This window comes from Panthera onca, chromosome C1 (genome assembly GCF_046562875.1).
Source record: "Panthera onca isolate mPanOnc1 chromosome C1, mPanOnc1 haplotype 2, whole genome shotgun sequence".
In the NCBI taxonomy this organism is placed as follows: Eukaryota; Metazoa; Chordata; class Mammalia; order Carnivora; family Felidae; genus Panthera; species Panthera onca.
This window is the reverse complement of record NC_138346.1, coordinates 66,588,369-66,609,079: the sequence shown is the minus strand read 5'-3', so window position 1 is coordinate 66,609,079 and position 20,711 is coordinate 66,588,369. Positions and strand designations below refer to the sequence as shown.

The 20,711-nt window shown below is 35.8% G+C and overlaps 1 protein-coding gene across 5 annotated transcripts in view; it reads right to left on the bottom strand.

The window, feature by feature from the left end:
* LOC132670955 (sodium channel protein type 1 subunit alpha) overlaps positions 1-20,711 on the bottom strand; it is a 147,714-nt gene that overhangs the window by 68,887 nt on the left and 58,116 nt on the right. For all 5 annotated transcript variants that reach the window (XM_078451179.2, XM_078451182.2, XM_078451183.2 and 2 more), the window contains exons 2-3: positions 13,580-13,892; positions 1,099-1,216 (exon numbers count right to left, since the gene is read on the bottom strand). In XM_078451179.2, coding sequence (XP_078307305.1) covers positions 1,099-1,216; positions 13,580-13,843 — 382 coding nt within the window. In that variant the 5' untranslated portion in view covers positions 13,844-13,892. The remainder of the gene's footprint in view (positions 1-1,098; positions 1,217-13,579; positions 13,893-20,711) is intronic.

The following is a 20,711-nucleotide window of genomic DNA, read 5'->3' as shown; positions in this document are numbered from 1 at the left end:
GAAGTGAAAAAGGAAGTTTTCATCAAATGACCACATGATGGCACTAGGAATACAAACTAGGATAAGGTAACCTCCATAAACATAAGAACCTTGAACGTATGATTTCTGTTTCAAATCTTCTAATATTAAAAATGGCATATTTATGCCACTAAGGAATCTCTCGCCATCGGGTTAAAAGTAGAAATGGCCTTTTCAGTTTTATAATCTTTTTTTAAAAAAAATCAGGTATTATGCATTTATGAAAATTACAACAGTATTTCTACACTTATCATCACCAAAGCCATCAAATGAGACATAATCAGAAATAAAGTTTTTGCCCATGATATGAATACCTAAATTTAGTTGGAGTCCTTTTTAACACCAATGGAAATTGCAAAGTCAAATCCCTAAAGATCGTTTGGTAATATAATCTCAGCTTCTTTCATTAACTTCCAGAGTCATTACTAAGCAATCCGTTTTACATGACAGAGTCATAATTCAATGACTTACATTTGAAATTCAGCCAATATTCCAGTATTTCCTCATGAATTTCATTTGGAGAGTTCAAGAATTAACTAAGTATTGGCCAAAGCCGCCTGAAATTCTCCCATAGAAAATATACTTAAAGGTTTATTCTAAGGTAAACTAAAATGCTTTATCTAATAGGTATGTCTAAACTTGGCTCTAGAAATATATTTCTCTGTTATTATATCGTTACTTATTGTAAATTCTAGATAATCACAAATTTTGTGGTAAAGATGGCAAAGATACATACGGCCATCTAAAATTAGATTTGTAAGACGCAATCCATGCAAGTATTTTTAGGAAGATATGTATATCTGTATATAAAGTGTTAAAGGCTAGGTATAATATATATTTGAAAGATAAATATATATATGCATATATATATACATATATATAATGTTAAAGACTTTGTAAGTTTCAGTGACATCTCTATGACCAATAAACTGTAAGAATAAGGCTTATAAGACAAAAGATACAAAATGAGAGTAATAAAAGCCACAGAACATGGACATTTCCCAAGCTAATTTTATATTTAGCTACAAAGCACTTATAGATTACACACATAGTTACTATTGATCACTTCAAAAGGATATGAATGTACCAAAATCTTAATAGCTATTTTCCTAAGAGGATTGAAGGGAGTTAAAATGTACAGGGCAGAGGTGGCACTGAACCGGAAGATGGCCTTCCCTTTATTCAATACTATAAAAGTCTGTAAGACAGGAACACAACATACAAGTATAAAAGTATAAACCATTTAAACGTTATTGCCTACTTCTGTTATTTGTCATAATGAATTATTCCAATGTTGCAGCTTTTAATGTACACCATGCAGACAAACAGTCACTTTTACAGGACCGTTAGAGTCCTTTAGAGAGGACATTCAATGGTGTCATCTACCTTTTACCTGATACTTACCTGCAATTTTATCATACATAAGGTATTTGGTCAAGAGAATTGGTTTATTTTGTCAATATCTTAAACATCTGACTTGAATGAAAGTCTTAAATGGGTGCGTATTTCATTTCTTTCTAAAATTCTTAAGACACTACATTTCTTTATAGTGATTTCAGGTTTCCCAACTCGAATATCTTGCAAATTAGTCCTATAGAATGCAAAATCATTCGATAGAACTAGTACTTTTTTCAAAGTTATTTTTTAACCATTTATTCTTAAAATAAATCTTATCATCTATTGGTAATAGGAAATAAAAACAGCCACCATAAGACCCGCTCTTGAGCTAGATGGACACAATCCAATAATTGATTTTTGGAAGCCAAGCTCCTTGGAGAGTATCTGTTGACCGGGAGTGCTAAATTCTGTATTGGGATTTCTGAGTTAGCTGACACATTGAATTCTAATCCCAATTGACTGCTCATCTCATGTAGTGTTTTTTTAGTATGAAGGAAAAGCTCAAAGCTCCTGAAGAATTTAGGATCCATGAACGTGAATGGAATTGCATTCCAAAAATTAGATATATTTGAGAGCAATTAGCAGTGTTCAGACAAAAAAAAAAAATAAAGTAAAAACATACAATAGCATAAATAACATAATGAAGGATTCTGACTCAGTGTTTCTTAAGGCATTTACTAATAATAAAATAACATAAAATTTACCCTCTTAATCATTTCTAAATGTATTGTTTGGTACTGATTTTTAAAAAGAATGCATTATATGGCCTATTATAGTAAAGTACCTTAGCGTCTTTTAAATCTAATTAGTTCAATAAAAATGTCATTACTACAACTCCTCAGGATAACATTCACTGCATGAAGTGACTTCAAAACCAAAGAAAAAGTTCAAAATTAGTGGTGGAGGAGAAAAGGCTGATAAGTAGCATCTAGTTTGAAACAGTCTTCTCTTTACAACCCAAGACTGTAGAAAATTTGATTTTGTGCCTCAGAACATATTTCAAAACATAACATTTTGACTGGTTCAGGAATGAAATTCTGTATATGAAATATCACTTTAAAGATACATTTATATGAGTCTAACTCTTCATACATTAGATGCAGGTCATAATTATCACTTAGCTTTTCATATATAGTTACCAAACTCAGTAACATTTATTGAGCCCCTATATGATAAGATGTTAATATTATGAGCATTGCAAACACCTGGACGGTAGTATGGAACTAGTTTTAGGTCCAACTATTAACTTAGTTTATTCCAGTGCAAATAATGTATATTAACTAATTAGCACAATACTTGCAAAGCTCTGTGCTAGAGTTTACACAGAAAACAAAGATATGTAAGTCATGACCCTACGAAGTATATATAGTAGTGAATGTTCAACTATCTCAGCTAATAGAAGAAAGTCTAGAAGGATAATTTATGTAGAGCAAAGCTGTCCATTAGAAATATTACGTGAATTACAAATTTGAGTCCATACGTGATTTTAAATATTCTGATAGCTGTATTTTTAAAAAGTAAATAAGCAGGTAAAATTAATAATTTTTTAACCTAATATATCCATTATATTATCATTTTGTGCAACCAATATTAGAAAATTTGAGATATTTTACATCCTTCTTTTCATACCAATTCTAAGTCTTTGAAGTCTGTACTCACCATATTTAAAGCACTAGACCCACACTGGGGCAATGTCTACTGCATTTGGCAGCACAGACCTAGATGTAAACCATGCATTGTAGTGCTAGTTCAGACTCTCTTCAGCAAGGTAAAAATCAATTCTGATTTTGTTTTATTTTATTTTATTTTATTTTATTTTATTTAAAAAAATTTTTTTTAACATTTATTTATTTTTGAGACAGAGAGAGAGCATGAACAGGGGAGGGTCAGAGAAAGAGGGAGACACAGAATCTGAAACAGGGTCCAGGCTCTGAGCTGTCAGCACAGAGCCCGACACGGGGCTCGAACCCACGGACTGCAAGATCATGACCTGAGCCGAAGTCAGACTTAACCGACTGAGCCACCCAGGCGCCTCTCAATTCTGATTTTAAAGGCAAACCAAGAAAAACAGGCAAACACCCTGCTATTCAACAGCTTGACAATCTGGAAAGTAACAGTAGGAAAATATAAGTAGATTTTTTTTTTTAAACTTAAGTAGTTATTAAGAGTGTAGACTCTGGAGTCAGATGTCTGGCTCAAGTGTGGCTCCGTAGCCTTCCAGCAGTGGGATCCTAGACAAGTTACTTCATTTCTGTGACTCATTTGTCTCATTTGAAAAAATGGGAATAAATATACTTAGCTCACAAAGTTGTTGTGATTCCAATTCAGTAGAGATTCTGATGCCTAGTATTGTGTATTTTTAGTAAATAACTCAGGTGATTCTTCAATAGCAGGGCTGTGAATCTGTGTTTGTTAACAGGTAATTTTTAAAATTGCCCGAATTGTCAATGATTATGTTGTACACATGCATTAAAATCCTTCCCCCTGACCTATAATAACAATATATAATAATAACAATTATAACAGTTTGGTAGGAATTGCTATTTATGAATCTGTGCTTGTTACTATCTAGTGATTTTGTTTCTGAGTTTTTATTTTATTTTAACATGAAATTTATTGTCAAATTGGTTTCCATACAACACCCAGTGCTCCTCCTAACAGGTGCCCTCCTCAATGCCCATCGCCCACTTTCAGCTACCTCCCACCCCCCCATAAACCCTCATTCTCATTTTTTAAAAAATTTTTAATGTTTATTTATTTTTGAGAGAGAGAGAGAGAGAGAGAGGGAGAGAATGATCAGGGAAGGGGCAGAGAGAGAGGGAGACATAGAATCCAAAGCAGGCTCCAGGTTCTGAGCTGTCAGCACAGAGCCTGATGCGGGGCTTAAACTCACAAACTATCAGATCATGACCTAAGCTGAAGTCGGCTGCTTAACCAACTGAGACACCCAGGCGCCCCTATTCTCAGTTTTTAAGAGTCTCTTATGGTTTGGCTCTCGTCTTCTCTAACTTTTTTTTTTTTTCCTTTCCCTCCCCCATGGTCTTCTGTTAAATTTCTCAGGATCTACACTATGACCCAGCAATAGCACTGCTAGGAATTTACCCAAGGGATACAGGAGTGCTGATGCATAGGGGCACTTGTACCCCAATGTTTATAGCAGCACTTTCAACAACAGCCAAATTATGGAAAGAGCCTAAATATCCATCAACTGATGAATGGATAAAGAAATTGTGGTTTATATACACAATGGAATACTACTTGGCAATGAGTTTTTAGATAGTTGATTTGTTTATAATTTTTTATCCAAGGTGCACATTGAATTTAACAAGCCATACTTTTCCAGTCTCCTTTTCTTTTCTTTCTTTTTTCTTTTCTTTTCTTTTCTTTTCTTTTCAAAGTTTATTATTTTTATTTATTTTGAGTGAGAGATAGAGAGCAAGAGGGGGAGGGGCAGAGAGAGAGGGAGACAGAATCTCAAGTAGGCACTGCACTGTCAGCACCGAGCTCGACACTGGGCTCGAACCCACGAACTATGAGACCATGACCTTAGCTGAAGTCAAGAGTCAGATGTTTCACCAACTGAGCCGCCCAGGCACCCCTCCAGTCTCTTTTTCTGAAGATGTCCACTATCTTTTCTTTCAATCTAGGGGCCATGTTACTTAAAATAAATAGTTCAAATTTAAGGTCCAATTTCATATTTATCTAAACATTATCAAAAAATTACCAAATAACAGGACTGCCTCTAAATATACAGCATTTGCCTGCCCTTAAAATAAACACAGTGGCAAAAGTAACAGAGGAAGGTTAGCAATGATCATGAACAAGAGAAAATGTAGAAAACACTATTGGTTGATTAAATTTATGCGTTAGCTTCAAAATTTAAAACAAGCAATTTCAACTTGTATATATACTGTGCTCCAAAAATATATTTGGAAAACAATTATTTGAAACTTTGAATATATTTTCCCACAGAAGAATATATACATATACATACATAGACACATATACATGTATATTTACATACACTCAAAAGCTGATGTAACTCTTAATGAAATGGAATTCTGCATTAATGGTACTGTGAAACTTTATCACTGTGTATAAGAAAATGTGACTCTGCAAATGGCAAAAGAATTCCAAGTTGGGCTGCAACTAGCTGTCACCCCTTGGCTCTGTCTTCCGCCAGAAGTGGAATCAACCTTCTTATAGTTCTAAGCTGCTGATTTGAGAAGGGGTTCTAGAAGGGAGGGGTAGAAAGAGAACTATGTGGCAGAGGAGATACGTTTCAGAAGTTTGGGGTATAAAGAACTTCATAGAAAGTCAAGAGATTTCTATTAGTGTGCAGCTCTGGGAACATTTCTCATCTGGATCAATGCCATGACATCTAATTGTCCTTTTTCTCTTGTGGGTGTTCTAAATGATCTTACTTACTTCTCTGTCTATTTTGTGATAACCTCTAGTTTCAGGCCAAGATTTCCCTCCTTTTCTGGCTCACTGGGGAAGGGGAAGCTTTCATACAGGTTTACCACCTGACTGAAGGGAGCATGTAATATTTAAAAATTATTTTCTCGGGGTGCCTGGTGGCTCAGTAAGTTAAGGGCCCAACTTTGGCTCAGGTCATGATCTCACAGTTCGTGAGTGCAAGCCCCAGTCGGACTCTGTGCTGACAGATCAGAGCCTGAATCCTGCTCCAGATTCCATGTCTTCCCTTCCCTTCACCCCTCCCCCTCTCAAGCTCAGTCTCTCCCTCTCTCAAAAATAGGTAAACATTAAAAGAAATTTTGTTCACTCCTGGTCTTATTCTATTTTTCCCTTTAGGCTAGGGATAATCAGCTTAAAGAATAGCCTGTGGCACCTGTCCGCCTGTGGCCCACCCAAGCTTCAATATCTGGCCTTCACCTGATTACACATGTGGTCTTTAAGCCCGGGATCACAAGCCAAAATGCCCACTGAGGCTGGGTGGTGGGCGGTCCCTATCAATTTTTGATGTGTGAATCAGTGATGCCACATATTATAAGAGAAATCCTAAATATGCATGATTATAAATGCATGCATGTATGCATGAATGTGTGTGTGTAATCTCTTGGTTTATACATCTTGGAAACTAATTCAAAATAAACATTATTGCATGAGTCTAGCAAAATCTATCTGTGGGCTCAATATCTCACAGTCAGTCAGTTCTTTTAAAAAAAAATCTCTGCTTTAAGCCCATGCAAAACAGAAGAAGAAATTTGTACCCAGGAAAGAGTCTGAAAAATTGCTTGTCCCTTGGCTTTAGCTCGATGGAATAATGGGGGTGGGGCCAGTGCAGGAGATGACCCTACAGGAGATGCCCAGCTGGGCTCTTATCAGCCAGGTTACAGCTGCCTCTGCTTCAGGTTCTCTGCCTCAGAGAAGAAAAACTGTAACACAGGCGCAAATAAAATCTGGGGGTCAAATATTTCCCAGCCCGTATCTTTAGCCTATACCGTGGCTGTGGTACCTTATTATATGCTCAATTTTTCTTTGACTAGAGGGGACTAATTTGAGGTCCAGTTTTATCGCAGACTTGCTATGTGAGAACTATGAGCAAACTGTTCCCTGCTGATTTCTACGTCTGCATAGAGAAGATGTGAGTGCCCATAATCAATTCTAAAGTGCCATATAAATACAAGAATTAAAGGGTGAAAAGTGTGTGTTTGTCTGGTTCTCAAATACATACATATACTAACACTTGAGCATTTGAAAGCAAGATCAATTTTTACATTGGAAGTTTGTTGCTCCATCTTTCCTCCCAAATTTCATATTCAGAAAACAATGCCATCAGCTTATTCTTGTCTGACACTTGGGCACTTCCAAAATAGATTCAGCTCCCACCTATTATTCTGTCTTCATTGTAAAACATCTAGACTAAACGTCCATCAAGACTCCCAACTTGATTGGGGTACCTGGGTGACTCAGTTGGTTAAGCATCTGGCTTCAGCTCAGGTCATGATCTCACAGTTCATGACTTCGAACCCCGCAACGGGTTCTGTGCTGACAGCTCAGAGCCTGGAGTCTGCTCCGGATTCTGTGTCTCCCTCTCTCTCCGCCCCTCCCCTGCTTGTGCTCTCTCTCTCTCAAAAATAAGTAAACATTACAAAATTTTTTTTAAAAAAGACTACCAACTTGATCTTTAAAAACATAAAGTGGACCATGTGACTCCTCTACCCAAAGCCTACTTAGAATTCATTTTGCCCTTAAACTTCAAACTCTTTAATATCCACTACAAAGTACTTTTTTCTAACCCTGGCCCACCTCCCCAACCACATCTTATTCTCTTCCTACTTATTATAGAGGCACATAATTTAAGTTTCCTGAATCTGTCCTCTTTGGAAAAAAAATAAAAGGTATTTATCACCCTATTATATCTGGTGGGAAATGTAGTTGTCTAATTATTTTTCAACTTGATCCAAACCTACTGTATCTCAAAATTTTGGTTTTTACCAAGACAGGGGATGCCCCTGATTGAGAAGAAACAGTGAAGTGACAAGTCAGGTTTGGGAAATACTGCCAACTGAAGAGATGAGGAGTCCAGCTTGCAAAGTGGCATGAGTAGAGGGGCAGGAACAGCAGTGATGGGCTTTTATGTATTCCATAACAGACTTCTCTTTTCCACTGGTATTATCAGTGCAAAGACTACAAACCAGAAGCAGCATGGCAATGGGCCACGGAAGCTGACAGATCTGTTTTAAATCTAGTGTCTGTTACTTAATAGCTTTTGTGATCTTAGGCAAATTACTTCACCTCAGTTTCATTATTTTAAAATAAAGACAAGGGTTATCTGGGAAGGACATGGGGATTAAATAACAACTGTAAATATCCTGATACATAGTGCATAGAGTACAGAGCCATTATTTTTGCCCGCCTGGCACGCCTTCTTCTGTGGTCTACACCTCTTCCTTTGATAGAACACCTCTCCACTGCCTGCCCACATGGCTTGGGTGGAGCTGACCCACCCCTTAGCATGTTGACCACCCCTTAGGTCAACATGTGGCACTAACCTGGTCAATGAGACCATCACATACCCTAGGCTACAGGAATTGATTCAGAGGAGGTCATGTGAACTAACTACAACCAATTCCAGGACTTCTGCTAGAGCTTTTGAAGAAAAGTGAGCTCTTTTTCTTGGGGTTATTAGGCTGTAAGCTGTTAGCTTGGTGCCACTGGTGGCTATTTTTGCCATCTTGTGGGAAGAGCCAGCCTGTGAATGCAGCCAGCATAGGAAAAAGTAGAGCCAAAAATAAAAAAGAACTGAGTCCTGACATTGTTCTTTCAGGTGCTGGATCCTTTGATATTAACATGAGATTTACCCCACAAATACATTTATTGATTGATTAATTAGTTAGCTTCTTTGTTTTCAAAAACTAGTTTCTGTTAGATTTTTATCACTCTTAGTTGAAGGGTTTCTTACTAATATAGCTGGTACTTAATAAATGCTAGCCATTATTTTACTACCACCATCATCTGGGATTGTTTCTGAGACAGAGATGGGGAGGTGACAAAGAAGAACGGGGCATAAGGAAGAAATAATGGATGAGGAGGAGAAAGATTTGGAAGTCAACTATAGTGCCTTGGATGTAAGAGAGAGCCTTGGATGACTGCTAATTCTAAAAGACGTAATGATGTGCCAAAAAAAAAATACATTAATTGGGGGGCTGTCCATAGGACGATTTATGGAATCATAAGCTTTTACTTACCATCTACTTTTCTGATTTTCCATTCAATTACTTTTACAAGAAAACTCCCTGATTTCAGTTAAAAACAAAGCAAATAACTCTCTCTACCCAATATAACAATTTAAAACTCCTGCAGCAATAACAGACTAGGCATTTATTTGAAATCACAAGTTCATATATGACTCTTCATGCAGCTCCAATGAAGAGGAAGCAGGCATCTTTTTAAAAAGAGCTGATAAAAAGGGAGGATAAGTTGTTCATAAATGGCCCGTAAAATAATAAAGGAAAGAATACATTTTTAAACGGATACATTTCTACATTCCATAATTAATAAACATCCATTTTCACCACAGATCTAAAATACTTCATTCTATTTCCAGTACCCTGTCACAAAGGATATTTTCTTCCATGGTACTAGTGAGTCATCTGTAATTTTAAGAAGAACATGAGAAGAAAGAAGTTTTCTGTAATAAAGAGTAGGTGAAGAATTTCAATGTATAGCCAAATGGTGCAAAATTAACCCAAGCTATGAAATAAAAAAACTGTGGAAAAAAGAACCATAAGGAAAAAAAAAAAAGTTTTGTTCATAAGCTAAATGTGCCCTGCCACATAGCTAAAGTAAATAAACAAACAAAAGGAACACTGCCTGAAATCATGTTTTGAAGACCACTGGACCAGAGCTAAAATGGTATGGAAAATTCTGTGACTGTATTCTGACAGCATTGTTATTTTAGTTTTTAGTTCTTACCTTGGACTGCTGAAGGATTAAAACATCAGAGGGTCTGGAAATGCTTCCATGCATCAGGAATGTTCATGAGATGGTTGCTACTATTTCTTTAGTTATTACTATAATATCACTGACCGTGGAATAAACTGCTTTAACAATTTTAGTAGAACTTTCGAACATTATATAATGTGCACAATTTAAACTAGGGCAAAGAAGATAAAAATATGTGGGCATATGCCATCTGAAAATACACCATCAGCAATGACATTTCCATAAGCTCACTGACATTGTCTTTTTAGAAGATCACAGAGGGTTTTAGTGTGGCTTACACATATATTTCTTTTATGGATACCACTGTACTTTAAAATATAACATAAAGAATAGGTTCTGCAGCCATTTTTATAGTAGGCTTGCTTTGTTTATTCTGTATATTAATAAGAAAGAAACTAGACTTTGTACATAGATATAAATGGCACACTATTTATTGTACCTCAGTTAAACCTTAGGGAAGTAAGTCACTGGCCTACTGATATTTGCATATTCCAGCTCATTCAGGAATAGAATAAAATCCACATCCCCAATATGAGTAATAGGTTTTTTCTAGTGACATTTTTCCTGAAAAACTTTTTTTCTAGGGACATTTCCACCATTAAGCGCTTTATCTATGCCAGGAGTATTGTGTATATGTGTAATCCACTGTTTTAATGAAGGCCACTCTGCTGATCTCAGATTTTCAAGTCATAAGACAAAACTGGTCATCAAACATCAAAAGAAATATTCATAATTATTCCAACTTTAATCAGAGCAAACTAATTCAGAATTTAAGACTATTCTTCGATACTGAAATAACCCAATTATGGAAGAAAATGTAAGACTAGAAAACAAGTAATGGCAACCATAGTCTCAAAATATGAAAATGCAAAAGAAGGACATTTTAAACACATAGCTTAGTCATGTGTCCTAAACACACAGCTTAGTCATGTGTCCTAAGCTTGCAATGTTACTTTTTAAGGATTCCAGTCCTCCAGAATGTTTCATTTGTATTGCACTTTGAATGGCTTACACTGGAAGACTTGCTGGATGTCAGCCCAGTGTTAAGGCAATAGATGTGCCTTGCCTTGGGGAAAACTCCTTCCTGATAACAATATTTCTCTTATCAGGTTGTTCTGCTTGCACAATGTGATTTGTTCCAAAATGCCAAAATGTTTTTCCTTCCTCACACAATGTGCATTTGAAGATAAGGATGGATGGTGTTAGAGGCAAGTAGGAATGTGAACCGAACAAAGTTTATAAGGGTTATTTCAGCACAAGAATCTGGCTGGCTTCCTTCAGAGTTGGTCTTCAGAGTTGGTCTTTAATCCTCAGTTTGAAGACCTTTCTTTTAACTATTTGAAAGGGGCTGCATAATTTTCTTTTCCATCTGCCCTGTTTGTTATAAGCCAATTGTTGGCTGTTTGGGGACACTCCCTCAAGACAACAGCTTTTATTGGTCTGAAAACTCTTTAATTTAAAGGACAGATTGAGTGGACAATCTGGTTTCCACATAAAGAATCACTGCCCTTGTCAACATGGATTAGCTTGGCCTTTCTCAAAGCATTCGTTTATTGTTGTATACGTAAGGACACCGTACTTGAGCTGGGATGCTAGATATCAGCCCTGTTTGATGAAGGGGTAGACTCTGGGTAGCTTTAATAATTTTCAGATAGTAATTACTACCAGAGAGGTGGGACATAGATGTCAGGGGGTAGCAAAAGCCCTGCTAAGGATGAAGCCCAGTAACCCATGATAACAGCACCTCTAAACAGGCTGCTTCAATAATGAAGCAATTTTAAATACGTTAAAATGTTTGTCTAACTGAATTATCTGCATTGTCACCTTCCTTATACAAATAAACCCTTCATCATTTGATTAATTTGATTTTTAGCTTTTGCAGACATTACATTAAATTAATTTCCAAAGGACTGATTTAATGATAAAGTGCAACTTATAATTTAAATGATAGTTATGAAATGGATAAAATCTTACCTGCTAAGATTTAACAATAGTATGTTAAAAAGGAAAGTTGAATAAAAGATAATGAAATCTATGGGAAATGACTCTTTATCTCTTTCTTTAGTGTATAATGCGCAAACCAGTTTTTAAGAAGGGAAAGTAAGTTACGCTGAAATTGGTTATAGCCTGAAAAGTTAAAAAAAAAATCTGAACACAGTGAAAATTTTACCTGTGAAACTGCAGCAGTCAATAAGAAGTGATTTGCAAAACTGTCTCAAATCCACATATTAAAATTGTTAAGCTTATACATTTAATAAGGACTACTTGATACAGGCTGTGCCATAAACCAAAAGAGTTCCTAAAAGTTTTGGGGGTATTTTAAGGCCTATGCCCAACTGAAAAATTTTACCTGCTCAATTGCAATCTTTTTACCCTACCCTTCTACCAAGAGTTCACAAACGTATTGTGTCCAGTGAATGATAATAAAATGTTGCAAATTAACTAGTCATAAATTTAATCTAAAATTAATACAATAAACTTTTTCAATTTTATCTTTTTCTATGCTTTCCTTCTTGGTTTGGTGTAATCATAGTCATAATGAAAGATTGGGTGCTTAATAGAAGGTATTCATTTCAAGCATAAATAGAAAACGCAAGCATTTAAATATTGTTTTATAGGTTCTTCAGAATACAATATTTATGTTAATCTTACCAGTATCAATATACCTCCACCAAAATATTGAATACTTTTTTGAAATAAAAATATTGTAAGCAAAATTTTATTTTATGTATTAATAATACTGAGAAAAATGGTTGAATAGCTGTCATTATTTAAATCTTGATTTAACACTTTGTGATACAGAAATTCAGTTGTTACATAATTCAGTTGATTGAGATACTGAGTTTTAATGGCTGTCACTACTAAAAATGATACTTCCCAAAGACACATGGATCCAAATGGAAAAGGCACATTATTAGTTACTAAAACTGTAGTTTGTAGAGGAATGTTCTTTTCCAAGTAGAGAAAAGTTTCTGCAAGAAGTTGAGTTATTATTGGGGTGCCTGGGTGGCTTAGTCGGTTAAGCGGCCGTCTTGGGCTCAGGTCATGATCTCACAGTCCATGAGTTCGAGCCCCGCGTCGGGCTCTGTGCTGACAGCTCAGAGCCTTGAGCCTGTTTCAGATTCTGTGTCTCCCTCTCTCTGACCCTCCCCCGTTCATGCTCTGTCTCTCCCTGTCTCAAAAATAAATAAAAATGTTAAAAAAAATAAATTAAAAAAAAAAGTTGAGTTGTTATATATAACATAATTTAGAAATTGAAAACCTTGTGGGGTCAAATTTTGTTCTATGAGAAATTAATACTAATATTTTAAAAGTCTTTATCTGTCCCTAAATAAAAGTTTAGGGATAACTTGGGATAATTTTAGGATTTTCAAGTACAGAAAACACACAAAATTGCATAGTGAATACAATCTCTGGGGAGAATTTAATTTGTTAAATTAGCTGCCTGCCTACAACATACATTTATGTTCAGGTATATGTTGTGGTGCATCTGGGACAGCTTCATCTGTCATGACATAATAAATTTGTTTTTCATGGATGTATATGCATAAAACACACATAAAGGTATTTTATTTCTTAAACAGAAGGATACTTAAGACTTTCTGCTAATTTGGCATGTTTCAGTGCTATAACAGTCCAAGGTACTCAGTAGGCAATTAGCAGTAAAATATGCCCAATAAAAAACACTCACTTTTTTATTGATATAGTACGGGTCCAGGTCCTCCAGCGGCTCTGACACCATCTCTGGAGGGATGTCTCCATAAATAAAAGGAAGGTTCTTTCCAGCTTCCAAGTCACTATTTGGCTTTGGGCCATTTTCATCATCATCTTTCTTGTCTGGTTTGGGATTCTTAGCCTTTTCTTCTGCAATGCGTCTTTCAATAGCCGCAAGAGATTCTCTGGTGAAGAAGTTGAAGCTGTCAGGTCCTGGTGGTACAAGCACTGTTTGCTCCATCTTGTCATCCTGCACATTTTAATTACCATTTAATCTGCATATGAAGGTCCTAAAAAAAAAAAAAAGGATGCAGATATTCTAAGGAGATTAAGAGAAGATTTTAGTACCTATAAACTCTGGTCATGACATATGAACCAGATGATTAAAATTTTTGTTCCCATTTAAATTAAAATGAAATTCCTAGGGGTGCCTGGGTGGCTCAGTAAGTTAAGGGTCCAATTTCAGCTCAGGTCATGATCCTAAGGTCTGTGTTGACAACTCAGAGCCCGAAGACTGCTTCAGATTCTGTGTCTCCTCCTCTCTCTGTCTCTCCCTGCTCATGCTCTGTCCCTGCCTCTCTCAAAAATGGATAAACATCTTAAAAATATTTAAAAAAGTGTAATTCCTAAATAGAATTTTTTGTGTGTGTTGTAAGAACATTTAACACAAGATGTACCCTTTGAACAAATTTTTAAGCGTGCGAGATAGAATTGTTAACTACAGGCATACAGTTGTATAGCAGATATAGAACTTACTCATCCTGCATAACTGAAACTTTATACCCATTGAATGTCAACTTTCTACCTGCCCTCCCCCCCCACCCAGCAACCACCATTCTACTTACTGCTTCAATGGCTTTGGCTTAACAGATGTGCTTTCTAGCTCAGGTTTTGTTAAATGTCCCAAGTTTATTAATTCTTGTGCTTTGCCGATACAGTAATTGTGCCATAACTTAAGGAAGTGATTCAACTATAGCCTTAATTAAAGTACATTAGGCTAAATACCATCATGTCCCTAATGGACCATTTACTCTGGGAGCTACCCAGACGAGGATATATCCCCCATAAGGGCAATGGATAGCTTAGCAACAGGATGAAGTGGAAAGGGAGATATCTCTGAGAGGGTATATCATCCAACCCTCTAGTCCTAACAAGTGGCTCCTGACCAAGCTGGTCAAAACAGTTGGCTGCAGCCAGCCTTTTTTTTTTTTTTTAAATGTTTATTCATTTTTGAGACAGCATGAGTGGGGGAGGGGCAGAGAGAGAGAGGGGGACAGAAGATTCAAAGCGAGCTCTGAGCTGACAGCACAGAGCCTGACGCAGGGCTTGAACTCATGAACTTTAAGATCATGACCTCAGCCGAAGTCAGACACTCAACCAGGTGCCCCACTGCAGCCAGCCTTAATAACCAATCAAATAGTCACTGCTGACTGAGTCACAGACCTGAGTCTTCATCTAATCTGAGATTGAGACAGCTGGAATTGTGACTGACTTATGACATTAGCCATGCGAGGGCTCGCTTATTTGAACACGTAGACAGAGACGGTTCAGTGTTCGACAAATGCCATTTATGTGGCTAGGAATGAGAGAAAGACTAGGCTGGAAAAAAAATTCCTAGATTAGGCCTCAGATGGGAAAAGATAGCTATACATATAGGAGACAGCAGGATTCTCCTGTTTCAGGAAAAAATTATCAGAAACAAGCCAGGGTGCCAACAAAAATGGAAGTGTTTTTCTTCACTAAAGCAATAATGCTATTCTTGCTGATTCTATAGTCCTATACAGCTAAACATATTATGAGCACCCGAGGCAAAACTCTCAACTCCATGCAGCAGAGTCAGATCTGATCTGATGCCAGGAGCCAAATCCCAAATGTATTGTTTCAAGGTATATTTAATATGAGCTCAAATTTCACAGATATTACTGAGCCAAAACTTCCCAGAGCCTAAGCTACCGCTTGGATATGAGTTTTATTTGGACACTGTGTTAACTCATTAAGGTCAACAAGCTATGATACAGTTAATTGCAGCTTTGGTGAATATAAGCCACAATAATAAAATTGCAGCCATAACTGTTTGGTGAGGAGTCCTAGAGGGACCTCAAATTTCACTGAAGGAAGTCCCCACTGCTGTGAGGTTTATAACAATAGTTTTCAGTGGAAGACCAGAAACAAGTGGGACATTTAAGTCTAAATTTGTATGCTCAGTGTATTAAGTGAACTAATAAAACTTTCAGAGTTTCTTACAATCTACCTGTAATCAGCTTAGGGCCTGGAAGAATAGAAAAAATTAAATCGGTAAATTTAAATCAATGGAAAAGGAATATCGAACCTTAAAGTTCTACTTCTCCGATGAGGCATCAGGAAAACACTGGTAGTTATTTACATGGAAATAAAAGTTTAGGGATAACAAGTATGGTGCATTTTCTCATTAGGGAAGTATTATGACATAGATGTATATATGGTTTTTATTTTTAACTAGTTTTCTGATAGAAAATGTGTGTAATGATATAAACTCAAAACATTTAAAAGAAAATACAATGCAAACTCCCTTCCACCCACTCTCCAACAGTCAATTCCTGTTCCCAGAGGTAACCACTGTTATCATCTTCATATATTTTTCCAGGTATGTAATAGGTAATCACTAATCACATGAGTGTATGTATACTCATACATTTTCTTTTTTTTTTAACATTTATTTTGAGAGACAGAGAGAGAGAGACAGAGACAGAGACAGGGTATGAGCAGAGGAGGGGCAGAGAGAGAGGGAGACACAGAATCCAAAGCAGGCTCCAGGCTCTGAGCTGTTAGCACAGAGCCCAATGCAGGACTCGAACCCACAACCGCAAGATCATGACCTGAGCTGAAGTCAGATGCCTAACTGACTGAGCCACCCAGGTGTCCCCACATTTTCTATTTAAGAATATATAGACATAGTGTCTTAGGATACAACTCTTTTGCATCTTTCATTTTTCACTTAAAAATATATATTAGAGTTCATTCCTTATCAATTTTCATAGATTCAACCATCTTTATCAGCTACATGGTTTTCCATTGTTTGCATGCACTGTAATTTATTGAATGAATCACCCAGTTATGGGTATTCAGGTTGTTTCCAATACTTTGCTATTTTAAATAAAGCTGCAGCTAATAAATTTTATACCCATATTTTCACATATACGTGGACATATTTATGGTATCAATTTCTAAAAAATGGACTTGGTTGTGCAAAAAACTGGATCTTTAATTTTGATATTATTGCAAAATTACTCACTTCGAAGTATTGATTCTCCTGATGACAATATAATGCGGTGCCTATTTGTCTACAGCTTCACCACATAATGTGTTATTTTATTTTCAATATTTTCAATCTGATTGAAACAAAAATGGGATCGCAGTATAGTTTTAATTTGCATTTGTCTTACTGTGAGACCAGTTGAACTTTTTTTTCATATGGTTAAGAGCTGTATTTTTTATTTTCTTTTCTATGACTTCCTATTTAAATAACAGTCCATGTTATTTTTTTTTCCTTTTTAATCTATATCAACTTTTTAGATATGACATCAGCAATTTAATGTTGGGCCTTTTAAAAAAAACTATATTTTTCTGAGTTTGTGGTGTTTTTGTGCTACAAGGATGTCCTTTCTCACTCTCCTTTTCAACATACCACAAGTCTTAACAACTGCAATTAAGACAAGAAAAGATGTACAGATTAAGAAGGAATAAATAAAAGTGTTTGCTGATAACAAATTGTCTATGTAGAAAACCCAAAAGAAAAAATTTAAAAAAACCCTGAAACTAAAGGGAATTACAGCAAGTTTGCAGGATACAAGAGCAATATGCAAAAGTAAATTGCTTTCCTGTACACCAGCAATGAACAAGTAGAATGTCTGTATGAGGAAAACTACAAACCTAATAAAAACAATCAAAGAAGAGCTAAATAAATGGAGATATTCCCTGCTCATGGAGAGGAAAACTCAGTAATATCAAAATGTCAGTTTTCCCAACTTAATTTCTGTTGGTCTATTGATCTATTGATCAAAGCAATCTCAATAAAAAAATTCCAGCAAATTGTTTTTTTGGATATTGACAAACTGATTCTAATGTTTATTTGGAGAAGCAAAAGACAGGATAGGCAACACAATATTGAAGGAGAAGAAAAAACTTGGATGACTGACAGAACCCGACTTCAGGACTTACTATAACTCTAGAGTAATCAAGTAGTGTGGTGTTGGTGCAAGAATTGACCAACAGGTCAACAGAACAGAACAGAAAGCTCAGGAATAAACCCATATTACTTGAGTCAACTGATCTTTGATAAAGGAGCAAAAGCAATATTATGGAGCAAAGATAGTTTTTTTCCAATGAATGGTGCTGGAACAACTGGATGTCAACAGGCAAAAACATGAATCTAGACACAGACCTTACACTCTTCACAGAAATAAACTCAAAATGGACCACAGACCTAAATGTGAAATGCAAAACTATAGAACTCCTAGAAAAGAACATAGAAGAAAATTTAGATGACCTTTGGTTTGGCAATGACTTTTAGATAAACACAACAAGCATGATCCATGAAAAAAAATAATTGATAAACTGGATTTCATTAAAATAAAAAAAAAACTTCTGCTCTGTTAAAGACAATATCAGGAGAATGAAAAAACAAGCCACAGACTGGGAGAAAATATTTGCAAAAGACAAAGCAGTTAAAGGACTCTTATCCAAGATATACAGAGAAGCTCCCATTTGGGCCCTGGCTCCATATAATGGTGGAGATGATTTGAATTTTTTTAGGGCAGGAGCAATCATTTCTTTTTTTCTTTCTTTTTTTTTTTTTTTTGTACTTTTAATTTTTTTGATGTTTATTTATGTTTGAGAGAGAGAGGGAGAGAGGGAGGGAGAGAGAGCGAGCATGAGCAGGGGAGGGGCAGAGAGAGAAGGAGACACAAAATCTGAATCAGGATCCAAGCTCTGAGCTGTCACCACAGAGCCCGATGCAGGGCCCAAACTCATTAACCAGGAGAACATGATCTGAGCTGAAGTTGGACGCTCAACCAACTGAGCCACCCAGGTGCTCCCAGGGGCAATCACTTCTGAGGCATGAGGAGACTTAGCAGCATTTCAAAACTGAAGGGTTATACTCTGTTCCTGTGTCTGAAATTCTTCCTGCTGGTACCACCAAGCTACAACTAAGGAGAAACACATTTCATGGCTTCCCTAGCTTCACCCCTTCACAGGTTTGTTTAGAAACTGTTTTTAATTTAATTGCAATAGAAATAATGTCAATACATTCTGGTTCAAAGGAAAAAATATATATAAAGAACTCTTAAAACCCTACAATAAGAAAACAATCAACATGATTTAAAAAATGATCAAAGACCTTAATGGACACTTTACCAAACAACATATATAGATGGCACATAAGCATAAGAAAAGATGCTCCATATCATATGTTATCAGAAAATGCATATTAAAATGGCAATGAAATACTACCCCCCACCTATTAGAATGGCCAAAATCTAAAATACTGATAACACAAAATGCCGACAAGAATGTGGAGTAATAGAACTCTCATTCATTGTCATCTGGAATGCTAAATGGTACAGCCACTTTGGAAGATGGTTTGCCAACTTCTTACAAAACAAAACTTACTCTTAGCAAGCAATCTAGCAATTGCCCTCTTTGGTATTTACCCAAATGAGTTGAAATCTTATATTTACACAAAACCCCCCCACACAACTGTTTATAGCAGCTTTATTAATAAAAATTGCCAAAAGGTGGAAGCAATCAAGATGTCCTTCATATGTAAATGGATCGATAAATGATGGTATGTCCTGACAATGGAATACTATTTAGCACTAAAAAGAAATAAGCTATCCAGCCACAAAATAAGATGGAGGAAACTTAAATGCACATTACTTAAGAGGAAAAGCCAATCAGAAAAAGCTACATAATGTATGAATCCAATTATATGACAGTCTGGAAAAGGCAAAATTATGGAGACAATAAAAAGATCAGTAGTTGGCAGGGGTTAGTGAGGAAAGAACCATGAATAAATGAAGCACAGAGGATTTTTAGGGCAGTGAAACTTTTCTGTATAATACTATAATGATAGATGCATGTCACTGTACATTGTCCAAACACACAGAATGTTCAAGACCAAGAGTGAGCCATAATGTAAACTGTGTACTTGGGGTGATAATAATGTGTTAATGTAGGTTCATCAATTACAACAAAAGGTACCATTCTGGTATAGGACGCTGACAACAGACTGTGCTTAAACGAGGGCTGGGCATATGTGGGACCTTTGTACTTTTTGCTCAATTTTTCTGTAAACCTAAAAAATAGTTTATTTAAAAGGGGAAAAATACAATTAATAAGTATTTCATATATACAATGTAAGAATTTTTTTAAATCTTTAAAAAGACAAAAAAAGTATAAATGGATGGAAAGACATATGCTTTTCTTGGATAGAAATACAATATAATAAAGATATAAAATTTTCCTGAAGTAATTAATAAATTAAATATAGCCTTCACAAAAATAACAAGAAAATTTTAGAACTATGCAAACTTGGAAAAATAAATTAAAAAAATAACCAGAATGTTCTTAATTAACTTTGCTTTCAAATTCCTCTTTACTGTAAGAGCTGTGTAAGAGAAAGTGTTTACAATTTCCAAATGATAGATTTCTTCCACTAATTTGTTTACTTATGTTTAGTTTTATTGTATTATAATCCAATAATGTAGTTTGTACCATTTCTGCTCTTTGGAATTTACTGAGATGTCTTTTTGTCCTAATAAAGGCTTGTTGGTTTTTTTTTTTAGTGACTTTCAAAGAACACAGAAAAATTTTATTTATTTTAAAGCTATAGAGTTTAGTATTTCTCAATTAAATTTACCTTGTTTAGACCTTCTATATCTGTACATATTTTTGTTCTACTTGATCTATTTTGAGTTTGGAGTTTGGGAAATTAAAAGTCTGTTTTTTATGTGTTTCTGTTTATTTTTATACTCCCTGTAACTTTTGTTTTATGAATTTTAATACTGTGTTATTTGGTGTGTAGACATTGTTCCGGATCAGGTCTTTGGAGTGGATTGAACCCTTTCCTA